At 43.5% G+C, this 19,044-nt stretch overlaps 2 protein-coding genes across 5 annotated transcripts in view; one reads left to right on the top strand and one right to left on the bottom strand.

The window, feature by feature from the left end:
* Nucleotides 1-8,170, bottom strand: part of RAD9B (RAD9 checkpoint clamp component B) — a 65,164-nt gene extending 56,994 nt beyond the window's left edge. The window contains exons 1-2 of the mRNA XM_033954369.1: nt 8,010-8,170; nt 3,701-3,771 (exon numbers count right to left, since the gene is read on the bottom strand). Coding sequence (XP_033810260.1) covers nt 3,701-3,771; nt 8,010-8,043 — 105 coding nt within the window. The 5' untranslated portion in view covers nt 8,044-8,170. The remainder of the gene's footprint in view (nt 1-3,700; nt 3,772-8,009) is intronic.
* The window catches only part of VPS29 (VPS29 retromer complex component), a 50,753-nt gene continuing 39,871 nt past the window's right edge, over nt 8,163-19,044 (top strand). For 2 of the 4 annotated variants that reach the window (XM_033954373.1, XM_033954371.1), the window contains exon 1: nt 8,396-8,795. In XM_033954373.1, coding sequence (XP_033810264.1) covers nt 8,793-8,795 — 3 coding nt within the window. In that variant the 5' untranslated portion in view covers nt 8,396-8,792. Of the gene's footprint in view, nt 8,253-8,395; nt 8,796-19,044 lie in introns of those variants that run through there. The other 2 variants (XM_033954372.1, XM_033954375.1) reach the window with 2 other exon arrangements.

The following is a 19,044-nucleotide window of genomic DNA, read 5'->3' as shown; positions in this document are numbered from 1 at the left end:
CACTGTTCGTGTCAGTCAAATGGCCCGACTGGAAGACGTCCGAATCAAGCAGTCAGTCAAGAAGAAATTAGGTGAAACACCTGGAAGCGCCAAAACAGTACCTCTGGCCACATTTTCTAAAATGTTCATGAAGCCTTGGGTAGGAGAAATGGCACGTGCCAAAACCGAAAGCGCTGCTCAAAGAGAGACAAGCAACTAACTGCCAATTTATTGAATCCATGATTGCCACCCCTCCATTATTATATCATTAAACTGATGCCGTCTATCCCGCCAATACCCTTCAGTCTAGGTGAATTATAACAAGAGGTTGCCTCGGCACTGCCATGGAGAATACATGGGTAAAAGAAGTATGTGGCAGGATCAGGGAGGGTCAATCAGGAATTGTGAGATCAATTTAACAAATGACTGGAATAGAAACCGGAAAAGCGTTCATCCGGGACACCGCTGCAATGACAGGTTGTCCAGAGTGAGGCACTACCAAGCCAACTGAGATATATCGGACACAATATATGCCAGCAAAGCCACTAGACCGTCCCATTAAGGGGCCAGATTTGAAAAGAGAGACTGCACGCTGCTCGGATACAGAAAGAATCGGAGCGGAGTATCCTTTACCATGAAAAGGGAAACGCCGGAAAGGCCTGTTCAACAGCGGAGGAACATGAAAAGCACAGGAAAGGAAGAAAGGTATTCTCCCTACCATAAGCAGATAAGTTCCGCCAGGGCATCTAGCACTGCCGCCCCAAAACTGAGTTCAGTGCCCCTCAGCAAATGTCATGTACCTGGCAGGCAGAAAGAGAAAACACCCTGTCCAAAATACATTGCAGGGATGATGCAAACTGACAAACAGCCCTGTCTCCTCCCTCAGAGAGCCGCTCAGCACATGGCTACAAGGGAACGACCCCGCGCATAACAATGCGAAGAGGGAAAAAAAGAAATAGGGAGCTGATTAACATACGTCAGGAAAAGACGATAGCCGCACAAGGCTGTTGAGTATCCCGAAAAACACAGGACCCTGCGTTGATCCAGATACAAACAAAACCTAGTCCTGCCCGCTTGAAAAGTCAAGGTGCCACCAGGTAACCCCACCTTACTAAGAGCGTGCAGCCCCAACAGGAAACTTAGCACACAAGTACAAGGCACTTTATTATTATCTTTTTTTTTTTTTTAATTCTATATCCATTGTATTATCATCAGTAAGTGTACAAAATCACTTAAACTCTTCAGCAATATAATAGACATACATATGACAAGGAAATAGTGCAATAGCACTACCTGATACCAGCCGCGTGGCCCCAAGAGGCAACAGACAACAGGCAGAACTCTTACCTTACCGGGGCCCCGGGATGCAGGAGGAGAGATCCGAACCAAGACCTGGTTATCCCTCCCCCGCCGCTGACCGTCCCAGCGGCAAAGCACCTCCTGCTGACCCAGCGCCGAGACAAGCTGTAACCGAGGGGCCAATTGCCTAATGGACTCCCTCTCCAGCGCCCTCAGGCAAGGCAGGATGGCTCCCAGACCCCAAAGAAGCACTTCGGGAGAGAGTCCCACCGCCGCGTGAACAGCGACTGTATTTGCAACCCCCCGACAGTCAGGACCAGAACTGGGAGACTGGGGGGCGCAGAGATAAGGCCGCAGCTGAAAACAGGCGCCAATAACGCTGTGGCTTTGCCGCCAGCGTCGGAGCAGAAGCGCGAGCCACCCACTCGCTGAAAGGCACTGGCTCCACAAGCGCGACCCACTCGGCGGCTTGAACACCGCCGCGGCACCCACTGCGCACAGGACAGCCCCAGCGAACAGGCCGCAAAAGTCAGGGCTCTCCTGCCCACGCACCAAAACAAGCTCGCGGGAAAACACCGTTTTGAACAACAGTGCCCAAGACACCAAACAGAAGGCCTTTACCAAAAACTGCATACATTGCAAATGAAAAACTCCCCATACTGCACAATGTTCACTGCCCCAACAAGGCTTAGAAGATGAGGAAAGCTAGTTGGAAGGCACGCGACCGCACAGCTGCAGGTACTCCCGAACAAGCACAAAACCAACACAAAACCCGTAGGTCCAAGACAACCGCAAAATAATATAACCCGCAGGGCAATGCAACAAAAAGATACTCACAACCAGGCTTACAGGACTGGCAGACGCCGGTAGACACCGGTTGAGCACCCCTGAGAATGCATAACTCCAAATAGCAAATGGTCTCTTTTTTTTTTTCAAGGGAAAGAAGAAAAATTAGAGACCCAGCTAACCCCTCTATCACTGGAGGGCGGGTGAGGCAGGGACAAGGGGGGGCCCAAGTGTAACCTCTAAAACCGGCACCGTCCAGCCGGACACCCCTGTTTCACTGAAGAGGGAAACCTCAACAGGAGAAATATAATTGCTTCCTCACTGAAGAGCAAACCTCAACAGGAGAAAATATTTATCCAGCCACAGCCAGAATCCAGGAGCTAGTGGAACAGCGACTTTCCCCTGCTGGGAGATAGAGCTTACTGATGAGACAGGAGGAGTGCCAGCCAATAGGACCACCTGTTAATCAGTTTCTCTATCTCCGCCTGCTGGTAGATGTGGGCTATCCCATTGGTCTCTGGATTCATCTGCTGCTGTTGCTAGGGAAAAATATATTAAAAAAAAAAAAAGATAGACATAGTGGCGGTCTGGGCGATTAAATGCCTGAACGTACAGGTAGACCATTTTTGGGAAAAAAACACATTTTGGATGTTTTTAGAGAATGGACATTTCTCTGCTGCCTACTTTTGGCACCTAGGACCTTAGAAGGTTTTTTTTTTTAATTATTATGCCCCTCCATGTTTCTAGTACTTGAGTACATCCAATGGAATTTATGGACATTCTTCATTACTTTTATGTTCTTGTTGTCAATGTTACTACGTTGGCATTGTCATGAATTCTGTTACGTTACAATTTCTGCAACCAATAAAGAGATGCTCACAAGGCAATTCTGTGGGTAAAACAGTATTTTATATGCAGAAATGGCCTTTTATAAAATTGTCCAGACTATATGGAGATAATTTTAGAAGGGTTAGGTAGCATTTGCTTGTTTAAGTAGTTCTCCCCACTTCCCCTATGTATAAGTCTATAATGTTTGTGTGTTTGTTGTAGCTAGTAACTGAGACCCTGTTTTTAATTATAAATCGCTTTGAATTTATGATATTGCGATACATCAAAATTTTAATAAAACTTGAAATTTGATTTACATGTGTAAGGGGCCCTACATGTCTAAAAGGCTCCTTACTAAAGTGTGGGAAAAAATCTGCAGTTATTGCATGTTAGTTGCAAAAATGAATGCATGGTAACTGCAAAGCATCTGTGTTAACTGCGGGGAAATTTCCAGCATCTGCCCAAGCAGTTAATCAGAAAAAAAAATGAAACTTTTCAATAGCCAACCAGCTAGTAGCTTTCAAACACAAATCAATAAGAATGGATAGAGTACAACAGAGTTAAACATAAGAAAAAAAAAAAGAAGAAGCTTTTACTATGTGTTAAGTGTATGACAGATAATGCAAATGTACTTAATGCACACGTTTGCCACTCCATTCCATGCAATGCAATAAACATATAAAATAGCATATGCTACACACCAATAACCTTAGTCCATAGGTAATATCTGGATTATGGTCAGGGTCTATACTACAACCACAAACTCTGACTTGTTTTTTTACCCCTTTATAATTTAAAACACATTTACCCCTTTTTCATTTGGGTCAAACCACAACTCATCACTAATTCTTGCAAGGGCGTGGACAGCTCTCCCAAATACTGCAAAGAGAAAAGAATATAAACTCACAATTTTGTATTTAATTCATAATATAGCAAACAGATAGCCATGTCCACTAAAGCTTAAAACATACTAAGTGCTGCGCAGACCATTTTATTTCTATGGGCTGTAAAGACTTAAGGCACACTAAGCTTTAGTAAACAGAGTCCATAAACAGAAAGTGTCTCCTTTGTGTATTCATTGTTAAAAGTAGTTTCATAATTTTCTTCTTTCATGCTAAAGGAAAAGAAACTTTCCAGCCAACTAGTTGGTAGCTTTCAAACACAAATCAATGAGAATGGATACAGAATACAGCAGGAATGCCAAGGGCCATATTCTATAAACAGCATTCCAATTGTAGGTGGCTGTAGGCATCCTACCACTGTCTAACCAGCCAATCAGGATGCACATTGTCTAGAAAAAAAAACCCAACCAAAAACCAACACAACCTGAGGCATGCCGCCTATACTGTAGGCATCTGTTGCGGTTGAGGGAGATGCATAGGGACATTTAAGCTCACCCAAGGCTGGGCATAGGCATGGTTTTTCCCAGAAGTGGCCTTAGGCGAGCTTATGCAGCCCTAGGCATCTCCCTAGAGCTGCAACAGGTGCCTGAAATTTAGGCCATTGAAATGCTGGCCTACATTTCAATTAGACGTGGCTGCTAAACTAATCACAGCAAGGAAATCTCCCTGCCACGATCAGTTGAGCAGCCACGGCAGGGAACCCCCGAGCCCCACCGCAAGTTGGCTGGCAAGAGGGATGCCCACTCCCTCCTGTCACCACCCCTGAACCCCCCACCCACACTGTCCATGACAGGAGGAATGCCCACTCCCTCCTGCCGCAAACTGCAAAACAATCCCCAGCAGGAGGGATGCCCAATCCATCCTAAAACAAACCTCTAAACAATCCCCAGCAGGAGGAATGCCCACTCCCTCCTGCCAGCACCCCTCTCCCCAACATCCATGGCAGGAGGGATTCCCACTCCCTCCTGCTGGCACCCCCTCCCCATGTACCATTTCAAAAGTCACTTAGGCGGCTGCTGAGACCGGGTGTCCTATAGAGAATCGGGCCCAACGCAATTCTGTATAGGACGCCCATGTGTGATTCTCAAAAGCCACTTAGGTAGCTGCTGAGATCGGGCATCCTATACAGAATCAGGCCCCAAATGTTTGCTCAATACAGTAGTATGGAACAAGAGATTATCAAAAAGGAGTAAAGAAAGGCCAGTGCCCACAAAGCAGCAGTAGACCTACCATACTTCAGGTCCCTAAGAAGTACAGGAAGAGGTTAATCAACATTAAACTACAAAGTAGGGAATCAGGCAAACTGAGTAGCCTGATATCAATTATATTATTTAATACATTTTGGCTTCTATAGTCCATTTAGCCTCAATGAGTTCAATGTGGATACCAATAAAAACAGCTAAAACGAATAAGTAATACAGTCCAATAATTCAAAATTAAGAAACCTAAAAACAGCACAAAAAAGCACACAACACAAAATGTCAACATAAACCGATTCAACAACATAAAAAGAGCAGAATATGAAATGCTGAGTAACTTAGCTTTTAGAAGTTCACAGGGCAGCCTTGTTCACAGCACTGTCCCAAAGATAATGCAGTTAACCTTAGAAGTAAATCAGAGCCCCTCCCTTCTCCACCTAATCAGCAGACACAATGGCTAAAAACTAGTAAGTCAGAAATACAGGCTCTATATCACCCTAAAACACAGTATTTTAAACAAAATTGCAGGCTCTATAACAAATCAGTAGCTACCCTAAAACACAGGATTTATAACAGGATTTTCCCTACTTTAGTCACTCTGTGCCACAGGCACCAGGATTTAATTAGAGTTAATAAAGTCTTACCCTTATTCCTATGAAGAGGAAGAGGAAATAAGATTTAACAGAGGAAAGAGAAGGGTTTATTTTTTTTGTTTTTTTACAAACAACTATCAAAGGATGCTACAAACCACAGAAAAGACAATGATTTGCCGTTTTGGGCATCGATAGATGTAATATGCGACAATCATTAAACAAACAATTGAGTTTTGTGTATCTGGGCCTGAGAATAAGGTACAACTAAGATTGTAAGCACTTTGTAAACAGAAAAATTCTTATTGTATCTGAATGTAGCATGCATAATATTAAAAAGTTCTTCCCTTCAATCCCCCTTAATACATAATAGTTGTATTTTTCTAATTCTTATGCCTATCCTCATTCAAATAACAATGCTTTAAATCAGTGATATCCACCCTCAGTCAATAGCCACAAATGGCTTGGGTGTTCCTGCTATCCTTAATGAATATGTATGATATGCAGATCTCATGCATATTCATTATGGGTAACATTCATTATAGTTACTGTAATAATAATAATTTATTCTTATAGGGGTAATACAACCAAAAACACCGGATGAGATAATCAAAATCACTCACACACACAAAACTTTATCTCCTTCTGCTGAGGTAGGAATCAGACAACTATCAAAAACTATGGTGGAGAAAAAAGCCTCACAACTGATCAAGGAATTTATCAAACAGCAATAGCTGCCCAGTGAGTGAGCCCTTAGTTCATCATAAGCCAAAAAAACTCCACCAACACAAAATTGTAATAATTGTTTCCTCCAACACAGGAGTTGCAAAATCAAAAATATTCAAAGTAGAAACAAACACTCCTTAGAGATGTCAATGCAGCACAGGAAGGCAAAACTTGAAAAGTCTAGCAGTCAAAAAGTAACAATCCTTTAAGTGTAGAATAGGAAATCATAAATGTCAAAGAGAAAAAGTATTTATAATGAGATGAGCATATTATTGGCAGATAAATCCACACAAAAAGGCAAAATCCAATTTCAGTTATTAATATTCATTCCACATGAGTGTAAACCCTTGAGGACTGCCAATGAATACTATTGCCATAGGTGAATAAATTAAACAACAGGCCATGCATGGCCTTTCCGCCAAAGAATACAGATTGAGATCTTTGTCTGTACCCCATACACCCTATGATGAAGACCATGCACCATTTTAGTAACCTTCATCTGGACTGACTCCATCCTTTTTATATCTTTTTGAAGGTGCGGCCTCCAGAATTGTACACAATATTCTAAATAAGGTCTCACAGGAGTCTAAATACAGGGGCTCAATACCTCCTTTTTCCTACTGGCCATACCGCTCCCTATGCAACCTAGCATCTTTCTAGCTTTCGCCATCACTTTTTCAACCTGTTTGGCCAGTCACACCCAAGCCCGTTCATCTCTCGTGCACATAAGTTCTTCACCCTCTAAACTGCACCGTTCCCTTGGATTTTTGTAGCCCAATTGCGTAGCCTTGCATTTCTTAGCATTAAATTTTAGCTGCCAAATTTCACACCATTCAAGCTTCACCAGGTGTTTCTTCATGTTATTCACCCCATCCAGGGTGACTACGCTATTGGAGATTTTGCTATCAACCGCAAAGAGGCAAATCTTACCTAACAGCCCTTCAGCAATATCGCTTATAATAATGTTAAAAAGTACAGGTCCAATAACAGAACCTTGAAGCACACCACTGGTGACATCCCTTTCCTCAGAGCGATCTCCTTGATCACTACCCTCTGTCGCCTTCCACTCAACCAGTTCTTGACCCAGCCCGTCACTTTGGGACCCATCCCGAGGGCACTCAGTTTATTTATTAGACATCTAAGTGAAACACTGTCTCTGTCTGGGTAACATTTTCTGTCTGAACAGAGATAGGAGTTGTAACCTGAGCACCAGTTTCCCAGCCATACTGTGGTGCAGAAGTACTTACACCTGGAAGAATAAAGAAAGGACAGAAAAATCCTACCAAAGTAATGTCCTGTTCCTAGTTGGCTGGAGCCTAGAAATCAAAAATCTCTGTCTTGGGGTGGGCAAGAGGGAATTAAATTATCACCAGAAACTTTCAACAGCTATTTGTGCCCTTATCTGATATTATGCCTTGAAATGCAACATAAAACCCTAATCTAGGTTAAAACACTGTTTTGTATTAAATCTAACAGACTCTAGTCTAAAGGCTATGGGTGGGCAGATGCAGACAGTAATTCACAAGTTGCTGTGAAAACTATCTTTAATGCTAAGCCTCTACAACCTGATTTTTGCTGTTAGTGCATGTGACCCCCCTTCTATCTCCTGTTGTCTGAAAAACACACCTACATTGCTAACACTTTGGATCCTGCGCTTATTGCCTGGCACCCTATATACAGGGGAAAGCTTAGCGTGCTACCTTTGACATTATTGCCGGAAATGGTGCACTTCATGCTCACGTTGATTTTCCAGCTCCAGCTGTCACCGGCGCTTCTCAATTAGTCAAACTCTCGGGCTGGACGGGCTCCCAGGTTTTTTTTAAACTATGACTTTCTATATTGCTGCTTCCAGAAACTGGCCCAGGGATTAAGCTACACTTGGCACTTCTGATACAATGAACGCCTCTTGTCCAGAAAAGCTTCAGCCTCCATAAGTCTATAAGGTGCCACTAGCCCTTTCCCCCCCCCCCCTAGGGTTGACCTAAACGTGTTTATCTGTGATTGTGTTGTATATTTAAGCTATCTAATTACAAAATGCATAGAAAGTCCTCTCGTCACAGGTGAGATGCCGGCTGGTCATCGAGCACCACAGATTAGAACGAGCCAGAGGGCGGGAAAATAGGGGCGCGTGGTGTGACTCCTGTCACCCGACTCCGGCCTGAGTCGAGTCTCGACCTTTTGCTACCAAATTTTCCCGGTCGGATCAACGTGCCCTGTTCGAGCCTTCCAAATTTAACATTCACGGGGGGGGGGAGAAGAAAAGTGAAGGCTACAGATACAAAACAGTCCTGAGGACTCCTGCCCTTCCCGCTTTCGCGCAGGCTTGTACTGCGCTCTTTTGGGCTTGAGCGGCTGCCGTAGCGACCCGCTGTAGGTCGGAGGGGGTTGGCTCTGGCTGCGCTGCGCTCTTCTGACTCTTGTCCTGCGGCTGTTCGTGCTGCCCCTCTTGCTTCCTGTCATTCCAGCGCACCCCCAGGACCAGCATGGTAAGGAGTTGCCCTTGTTCTGGCCCATATTGTCGGCATCTGCTGTGTATGGGGGACTAGCGCCGAAAAGTCTCAAACTCGGTCCTTGGAGGGGGGGGGGGGGGAGGGGCGGCGGTGGTGTCTGGAGGGCCCTGGCAACTGCTGTCCCATGATCTCTGCCGGGGGAACGATTAGGGGAAATTTATGCTAGGATGTGGATACAATTACGGGGCTCTTGTGTTTTTGCTAAAGTGGATTAACGTCGTGCATCGTGTTGCGTTTTCTCATAAGGGGATGTCCTCACTTAGCAAACTCCTGTACAAAGCCAGCGTATGCTGTATTTTGTAACTACAATTGCTGAACGCAGATGGGTTAATGAAAGAGGATCACACGGGTGTGTCAGCCATCAAATGTGGTAGTAGATATTTAAAACTTCTCTTGTGACTCCAGTAGTAAGAGCACAGTTCCTGGACCCTTGTGTTATTGGGCGATTGCTATAATGACCTTCAACGGGATATGTATGTATTTCTTATTTTTGTGGTATATTAAGACAGACTTGCCTCGGATTTTCACTAAAAGCATGGGGTAGGCCATCCAAAATAGTATATGGCATAGCTACAAAATACCTGCTTTAGTATATGTACTGTCATAAAATAGACTAGAAAAGAAGTCACTCCATTTGATCAGTCCACACCAAAGCCAGAAAAAGTATTTTAAGGCGAAAGAAAAGCCTCTGACAGGGAGGTGTTCCCACTCTCTTCCACCCAAGGGTGTTGAATTGTTCTTTCTGACAAAATGTGAGCAGGTTTTTGTATACTTTATTGCATTTGTATTTCTTTGCTTTGAGCTCAATAAAATATATTTGTCAATAAACTATAAAGAGTTTTACCTTAAAAAAAAAATCACTGACAAAAAAAACCCTTTTGCATATAACTTATTACTGGCAGGTGGGTTCCTGAAAATAGTAAAAACTAACTAGAAAAAACAAGCTAGTTAAGAAAAAGCCAGGCCGAAGATAGTTTCATGGCTTTTAAGCCACTGCTTCAGGGACATGACACCAACGCTTCAGGCTATTCTGCAATAATAGAAAACTATAATCAAAACAGTGATGCTTGGGTGCTGCCATTGATGCATGGGTGGAAGAGAGTGGGAACACCTCTACGTGTCGGAGGCTTTTCTTTCGCTTTAAAATACTTTTTCTGGCGTTGGTGTGTACTGATCAAATGGAGTGACTTGTTTTCTAGTATATTGAATATTTTCCCTCCATTCCTCTTTTTTTGCTATTTCTGTCATAAAATAGGCAATGTGTTAGGAATGTTGTAATAGGGATTAAAATGTCCAGGTCAGGATGTAGAAAATTTCTTTAGTATTTTACAAAAGTTCTGCAAAATGCAGAGTTTCTCATAAAATACCTGTAAAGGTGTGCAAAATAGCATATCCAAGTCCCTTCATATCCAGCAGGAGTGTCAAATTTTAAAAATCTGCATGTAGGGGGATAAAGCATGTATAGAGAATAACACGGGGACATACCTTTGGTCCTGTTCCTGTGTCATTCTTTAAGGGAAGAATCAGAGTATGAATGGGCACAGCCACTGACTCTCAAGCCTTGCCTTGAAGAATGCTGGTGTAGACTGAGGTTAAGATAGAGACACTAAAGAATGACACAGAATAGTTTCCCATGGGGACAAATTCTGTCTTGGTGTCATTCTCCATGATTATGTTTAAGAAGGTATCTTGTCTTGTTCATAAGGCTTTACATGGTAATGCTCCGTAACAATTAACATCTATTTTATGTGTTCCAGCTAATCTTATTACTACATAGAGTAACTGTAGTTTTAAACTTCAATTTCCAACTGTTTTTAGAGTATTTAGGAAGTCAACTAGTATGATCATTTTTACACTTTCAGACGTGGAACAGTCTTCCATTAGAAATAAGAATCTTAGATTCGTATATTATTTTTCACAAAGTTTTAAAGACCTAATTTTTTTGAAAAATGTTACTCTTGATTTTAACTTTGTGTAATTTTTTTAAGTGTATGTGCTTCCCTTAATGTAGGGTTTTTCATGCTGTAATCCACTCTGAATCTGAATTGAAAAGCAGTGGAACATAAAATTGATTAGATTAGCTTCTTAAAATTGGTGCTCCTGACAGCATTCATCCTCCCCACCTCCCAATCCCCTTGCCCTCATCAGGGTAGCCATATAGCTCCTCCTTGTCCCCTTCATATTTTGACATTTTGCCTCACTTTTGGCAAACTAAACCTAGTGATACTACAAGATTATCACTAGGGGTCAAAAATTTGATTTTCAATAACAGGACTAACTGGGAATCACACCTGCTTCCACTAGACAAGTGTTTCTCAACTCAGCCCAGGAGTGTTACACCCCTTGCTACTCAGGTTTTCAGAATATCCATAATGAATATGCATAAACTTGATTTGCATACACTGGCTCCATTATATGCTAATTACTTACATGCATATTCATTGTGGATATCCTCAAAACCTGACTGACAAGGGAGTACTCCAGGACTGAGTTGAGAAACACTGCACTAGACTATTAGGGGTTCCAGTAAGATCTGAGGATATGATAAGTCTGCCAGGTGAGAGTTAATGGCGGAGGGGAAGGAGGCTGTAAATAACCACTTGTAAAAAGTAGTATTTACATGTGGAGAACCTTATGTATAGCAGACTGTATTTTTGCATTAATGTAAACAGATCAGATTGAGACGTTTAAATACGTCACCGGACGTATAGAAGTGGAAGATAACATTTTCCTTCTCAGAGGCCCCTCAACCACAAGGGGGCACCCGCTCAAACTCAAGGGCGGAAAATTTCACGGCGACACCAGAAAGTATTTCTTCACGGAGCGAGTGATTGATCAATGGAACAAGCTTCCAGTACAGGGATCGAGGCCAGCAGCGTGCCAGATTTTAAGAATAAATGGGACGCCCATGTGGGATCCCTAAGTGGGTCAGGGTAAAACATTGTATAGTATTAAGGGGAGGGTCTATAGAGTGGGCAGACTTGATGGGCCTTGGCCCTTTTCTGCCGTCATCTTTCTATGTTTCTATGTTTCTATTAATACATTCCGGTATTAAATTATTTAAATACTTATATACCACTTTAAACCTTCTGTCTACAGTAATGCAAAAATAACAAGGTCATATTTACTAAGGTTTTCTCTCATAGACACAAATTGGGGGGAAAAGTCTTTGGTGACTGGAACCTTTAGTGAGTTGCCCTGCTGTTGCATAACAGTTCAGCAAGCCTCAGGAAATCAACTGTATTAAAAATGCTCCCCAATGATGCATGGTAGTATTTTTATAGTGTTATATATTCAGTATTAGAATAATTGAAATATAGATGCAGAAAGGTGTTTTTGGCCATATTAGAAGCTGTCAGGCTCCTTGAAAAAATTAACCCATTGGGGACACCACCCCCTGGAATTTTACACATACTATCCATGATCTTTTTATCCACATTATCGAATCTCCTTGAAGATTGTTTTTATCTTCATTTTATTATATGTTTTTTAATTATCCATTTGTTTCTGTTATGTGTTTATTTTAATGCTTTAGTTTTAAACAGAATATAAATTTTTTAAATTAAAATAAATAAATAAATATTATGACAATAATGAGATACTGCAGGGTATAAGAATACAGGATCTACGACAATTGGTAGAATGCGACAATTGGTAGGAAACTTATAAAATTAACCTGACTGGCTTGGCTGCCTCTTTTTTTTTTTTTTTTTTTTTTTTTTTCCAGCTTATAGCTGCACCGTGGGTTCCTGGTACTCTCCACTTCCCCTTCCTACCTCTGGCCCATCAACTCTTCCTTCTTCTTTTTTTTTTTTTTTTTGTTACAGCTTGCAGCTGCACCACAGGCAAAATAAAAGTTGACTCTGCCGGTGTTTGCCTCCCCTCCCTCCAGTTGGTGGCCCCATTGAAGAAGCAGTCAGTAGTGCAGAAGGAAGCAGTCTTTGTCATAGGCTCTGAAGGATACCTCTCTTTTTTGGGTCAGCTGCGGTTGCCTGCAGCTTTGTGAACAGTTTCCATGGGACTCCTCAGTGGTACATATAAGAGGCAATCCTTCAGCCAGAAAGCCCTATCAGTTGTTGCCCTATTAATTATTCTATGAACTGTTGTTCTCCCAAGAATACAGTGGAATCCAGGCCCTCTACAATTATTTGTTTATTTTTATTTATATACAAGAGCATATGACTAAGGATGATAAAATGTTATCCTTTTCCAGTCATTTGTAAAATAGCATGGGGAAATATGTCATAACTTTTTTTTGTATTAGCTATATTAGGAAAAATATTAAAGGGGGTAAGAACTTGATATACTGTTATTTCTGTTTATTATACTTGTTTTTCCTTATCAACAGCAGTAGATGCATCCAGAGACTAGTGGGATAGCACACATCTACCAGCAGGTGGAGATAGATAACTGATAGGTGCTCCTCTTGGATGGAACTTCTCCTGGCTAATTAGTATGCTCTATCTCCAGCAGCTGGATGGTTTGCCATTTCTCTAGCTCCTGGCTTCTTTGAGTAAACTGGCTCTTTCTCCTGTTGATTATTCTTCATTGAGTATAGGAGTGTCTGGCTGAGCAGTGCCTGCTTTAGGGGTTACACTTGGGTCCCCTCAGGTCCCTTCCCCCACCCTCCCCGCGTTGTTTGAGGGGGTCGTTGGTTCTCTATACTTCAAACCTTGGATAGCAAGTAACGTGGATTGCGAGTGTTTTGCAAGACGAACAAAACACTTTCTTAATTTTTAACTCTATGAGCATGACTCCCATATAGCTTTCCCTCTTTACTTCCTCCCTCGCCTCTTTGGTGCACACTCCAGCATCTTTCCTTCCACTACCCTCCCCTCCCCCTTACCACACTCCCTTCAAGGTCTACCTTAAACCTGCTCTTCTCTTGGTCCCTGGCTGTCTGTTTCGGAGCTTTCCCTCTGACTTGGTGATGGATGGATGAATGTTATGAGAAAATGGAAGAGGAGGAAGAGGCATATCTAATATAGATGCTTATGTTGAGGAATATTTACATCTCTTCTCCTCTGGCTATGTTCACATTTATTTTTAGTATTAAAACTTGCTGCAACTGGGTCCCGATGGTAATGCGAGACTGGCCAATCCTTTTTGCTCCAAAATGATGTAGTGGAAGATGATTGGTAGCAGTCCGGTATAAATTGCTGAAACGCTAGGCTGGGAGGAGGACTTTGACAGAAAAAGAAAAATACGCTACAGTGTGTAAAGTTGAGAGCTTTTGGATTTGAGCAATCCGTTAGCATAAAAGTGTTTTTGTAGGTGACAATAAGATCTTTAACATTTCACAGATCTAAATTGGTGCTATAAGAAAAGCCTTGTATTGGTGCTATAAGAGAAGCCTGTACTGCCCTGAAGAAGCAGTCTGAGTACTGTGAAATGTTGGCTTGGGACACAGAGATGTTGATCTTTAAAAGCACAGCAGAAGTGTTTTTTTTTTTTTTCAGATTAGGTTGCTGATAGGGTATTTTTCTGTATATCTGAGCATGCTTGTCCCACCCCTGAAGAAACAGAAAGTTTTGTTAAAGGGAGTGAGATGAGTCACAATATTGAGCCCAAAATACAGTCGCACAACCGGTGCATGGTATACTTATGCGCACAACTTCTCCCTCACACTAGCCAGTTTTTGGGATGTGGAACGAATCATCCGAGTTTCCATTACTTCCTAAGGGGAAATTCACTTTGATATACGAATGCTTTGAATTACGAGCATGGAACGAATTATGCTCACAAACCAAGGTACCACTGTATTTCTTCTTTCCCATAACATAAAAAAAAGGAGACCAACTTTGATAAGCAGGTAAAAGGCTGCAACTACCAGTATTAACAGTGTTTTTTCTGGCAGGGTCTGGGTAAGGCGAGTGTTTCCCTTTAAGAATTTAATTCGCATCAGATTTTTAGCTGTGCGGTTGATTTTTAGCGAGGGAGCATGGTGGCTGAGGTCGTGAAGAGGTGTTTGCACTGTGGGAAGTACCAAACATGGGTCTTTGTGCGGCAGGCTGTGCAGATGGAGTTGGGGTAGAGCCCATCATTGTGCCGGAGGGCCCGTTGATTTCCCATGTAAATGGCACATGGTCATGTTCCCCTTCACTCTTGACAACGTTGTCTTCACAGATTTCTTCACTGGCTGTAGAGATCACAGACCATGCGATTGGGGTTTCTGCTGTTTCGTGGGAGGAGGTGATGCAGGAAACTTTGAATGCATTGGCCATGCAGTCGGGGGTGCTGGCAATGCCCTTTTCCCCAGAGTTCATTCTTTTGTTACACAAAGCATTTGTCTTGCAAGGTCCCAGGTCTAGTCAGCCCAGGGGCAATTTCTGTTTGGGCAAACAACAAAAGAAATCCAACAGAGTCTGCAGTGCAGAAATGGCAAATGAGAAGCAAAAAGAAAACTGCAGACTGGTATGTACAAGATGCAGGCTATGTTTATTATACCAAATATTTAATCCAGGTAAAAGTTACCACCTTATTACAAACCAAGAGCTTTATTTAGCGCTGCACTGCTGGCCTGTGATCTTCTTTTAAACAGGCAATTGTTTTATACCATTTTATTGAGTTTTTTTTACAAACCTTGTCAACCATGGAACCCTGAAGAAGGTGTGTTCTCTGAAACACGGACTGTATCGGGTCTCTTGGTTTGTAATAAGATAGTAATTTTTAACTGCATTAAATATTTGGTATAATAAACATAGCCTGCATCTTGTACATACCAGTCTGCGTTTTCTTTCAGCCTCTCTTTGGTGACAGACAGTCAGCAGGAGGCCAAACACCGGAGGGTGGTATCCGCAGCTGGGGGTAGACCCTCAGTTTGGTTCAGACATTTCTCTTTCTCTCTCAGGGTCCTCGGATGATATGGTTTTGCTGGATGTGGAGTTGGGGGAAGCTTCACCTGTTTCATAGGGAAGAATTGTCGTCTTTCATTTCTAAGGTGCTGCAAGGTCTTAATATCTTGCAGGCTGACTCTCAGGTGGTTGCAGCTACCAACTCTCTCATGACTGGCACAAGAGAGCCTCCTAAAATATTTCCTGTTCATGAGGCTCAATGGTCTGCGTCGGAGGCGGGTCTCAGGGTGGCAAAGGCCATGAGACAGTTTTATCCAGCTCATCTTGAGCTTCTGGGTACGTTTAAGCTGCTGAAGGTGGACGCTCTGGTGGCTGTGATTACCAAGAAAACTACCTTGCCAGTTGAGGGTGGGGTGGCACTGAAAGACACCCAAGATAGGAAAATAGAGACCTCCATGAAATTGTCTTTTGAAGTCGCAACTTTGATTTTACAGGTTGCTGTGTGCAGCTTGTATGCTTCCCGCGCTTGTCTACAGTGGATGATGGAGTCCGGAGCGGCTCCTCCTCCTGATTTCCCGGACGTGGAGACAGGCTTGGTGTAATTGGTGGATGCCTGCCTTGAATGATATCATTCATGCTTTGGCTAAACATGTGTCTCTGTCTGTGGTTTCTTGCAGATCTTTATGACTCTGCTATTGAGCAGAGGGTGCGGCTTTCCTTTAAGGGCCATCTGTTATTTGGTGAGGATTTGGAGAAATTGGTGAAGGATTTTGGAGATTCCAAATCTTGGCAGTTATTGGAAGATAAGCCTAAGGGTTCCTTTAAGACACCGTCTTCCTGGTCGCGTTTTTGGGACACCAAGCAATATAGGCCAGGTAAACCTTCTTATGGTTCGTCTTACACCTCTAAACCGAAGTTTCCACAGAAGAATTTCTTTTTTCTTCCCAAGCCCTCGGCCTCTCAGCCAGTCCTCCCCAAGCCTCGCACACTTCACAATGATGGTATCTTGGCACTCTCCGCCAGTTCCATCGGGGAATGGCTGTCTTTCTACTTGGCGGAGTGAGCCAAGATAACGTCCAATCAGTCGGTCTTGGATATAGTTCAAGATGGTTACAAGTTAAAATCTGCGACGGGAGAGGAGAATTCTCTCTTGGTGTCCCCATGCTTGGGGGCAGCCAAGGTAGAATCGGTGAGAAGCACCCTCCAGGTGCTGCTGGAGCTCAGAGCGTTGGTTTCCATTCCTCCGTTCCTCCACAGCAAAGTCCCTAATTTGGAACAATACTATCATGCAGCGCAGCTTTGAGCGGTGGTGGATTGGCATGCTGTTCCGCCTAAACTATGGGTACAGATGGAATAAGGACTCTTAGGGAATTTCAGGGGCATAGGACAGCTTTGTTACCTTCCCTGGGTGGGATTCCAGGATTAAGATTTAGGGGTTATAGATAATCCTTTTACTCAATGGACCCTGCGGATCTGATCTGGTACTTCTCGGAAGCTACTGGGTGTAGAAAGGGGTGCAGTTCCTTCCTATCAGGTTTGCTTCTGATTTTCTCCTGGGTTGGGAGGGGGGTGTTTTTCATCACTGGGAATGTCGGGGCCTTCATTGCTTTGGCCAGCTTTTGGAGGGGGACAATATTTTGGGGTTTCCTGAAGTGCAGCTTCAATTTCAACTGGAGTCGGGGGATTTATTTCCTTATTTACAAGTAAAAAATTATCTTATGAGGGCTCAGGTGAGGGATCCCAGTGCGCTCCAGTGCTCCCGGTTTGAGGCGATGTTGGATGCCTACGGTACGTAGGGGATGTATATCGGTGTTGTACCAAATGTTGCAAGAGGATAGGGATCGTAAAACCTATATATGGGCTTGGGAGCAGGATTTGAGGATTACCTACTCTGCTGAGAAATGGGAACAGATTGCCCTGAGAATACACCATGTTGTGGTGACACTGCAATTGGTGAAAAATGCGCTCAAGCTTCTAGTGCGCTGGTATCTAACGCCTGCAGTGCTCAGTAAAATGTATACTTCATGCACTGATAAATGCTGGAGGGGATATGGGTTCTTGGGTACGTTTTTCTACATGTGGTGGGGATGCCCTGTGATCTTGGATTGTTGGACTCAGGTGTTTGATTATGTGGGACATCTTCTCCAATGCTCAGTGATTCTGGAAGCAGAAACTGAATTGTGGGGGGTGGAGGACAGGTTGGCCCATTTGGCCTTCATGGCTGCCCGGATGGTGATAGCCCTTCATTGGAAGATCTCGATGGTGCCTACCCTGCCAATGATGAGAGAGAAATTGGGCTGGGTCTGAGCGTTATAGATTATCTACTTTGCTAACTCGGCGTTGGCAGCCATTTTGAGGAGGGAACGGAATGTTCTGGAACTGAGGGTTGATGGGGGAGCGGGGAGGTGATTGGATTCCTGGGTGGTTGGGATGTTGTCTGGATATAGGGAGTGGGGGGCTCCAATTGGTTTTCTAGGTGGTTGGGGAAGGTACAGGGGCAGTGGTCTCTGGATCGTCTCTTAAGGGGTGGGGATGGAGGGGGGTTATGATTCTGTTTTATCTTGAAACTGTTCAACGCAGTTCTTGTGCTTGGCGTGACGTTGTTTTGCTGTTATTTCTCTGGAGATTGGGCTTCATGTGTTTTTCTTGTTCACTATCTGTGTTTAAATAAAGAATTACATAGAAAAGGAGTCTCCCGAGAACAGGAGCGAGCTTATTGTTCAAAGATGGGGGTCTCCCGGAGGTGGATCTTGTGGCCTCGTCTCCGTGACAAGCTGCCTCTGTTCTTCAGCAGACACAGGGAACAGAATTCCGAGGGCATGGATGCGTTAGCACTTGCATGACCCCCGCATCAGCTTCTTATGTTTTTCCCCCTGGCTGATAATAGGTCGGGTGTTGCATCCTAGTGGCTCCGGATTGGCCATGCCGTCAGTGGTATGCAGATCTGATGGGACTAATGATAAAGACGGTCCATCACTCAGGGTCCAATACAGATGGAAGATCCCTCCCACTTTGGTCTTATGGCCTGGCTATTGAAAGGTTGCAGCTGAAGCGTAAGGAGTATTCTGAACAGGTAATTTCTCCTCTTCTCCAAGCCAAAAGGAGGTCTACATCCGTGGCTTATGCCAGGATCTGGAGAGTTTCAATTCTTGGTGTGATCAGCAGGGCATTTCACCTTTTTCAGGCTTTCCTGTCTCATATTCTCTCCTTACAGGATGACTTAGCCAAAGAGTTGGCATATAATTCCCTTAGGGTTCAAGTGGCTGCCATTGCTTGTTACAGAGGCAGGGTGCTACACTCTTCTTGGTTTCTCAGCCTGATGTGGTCTAGTTCCTAAAGGGGGTACAATGCATTCGCCCACCTTTGTAAAAGCCCTGTCTGTATTGGAGTTTCAAGTTAGTCCTTGGGGGTTTTGCAAAAGGCTCCGTTCA

Source organism: Geotrypetes seraphini, chromosome 8 (genome assembly GCF_902459505.1).
Source record: "Geotrypetes seraphini chromosome 8, aGeoSer1.1, whole genome shotgun sequence".
Classification (NCBI taxonomy): Eukaryota; Metazoa; Chordata; class Amphibia; order Gymnophiona; family Dermophiidae; genus Geotrypetes; species Geotrypetes seraphini.
Note: the sequence above shows the minus strand (reverse complement) of the source record. Positions and strands in the feature narration are given on the sequence as shown.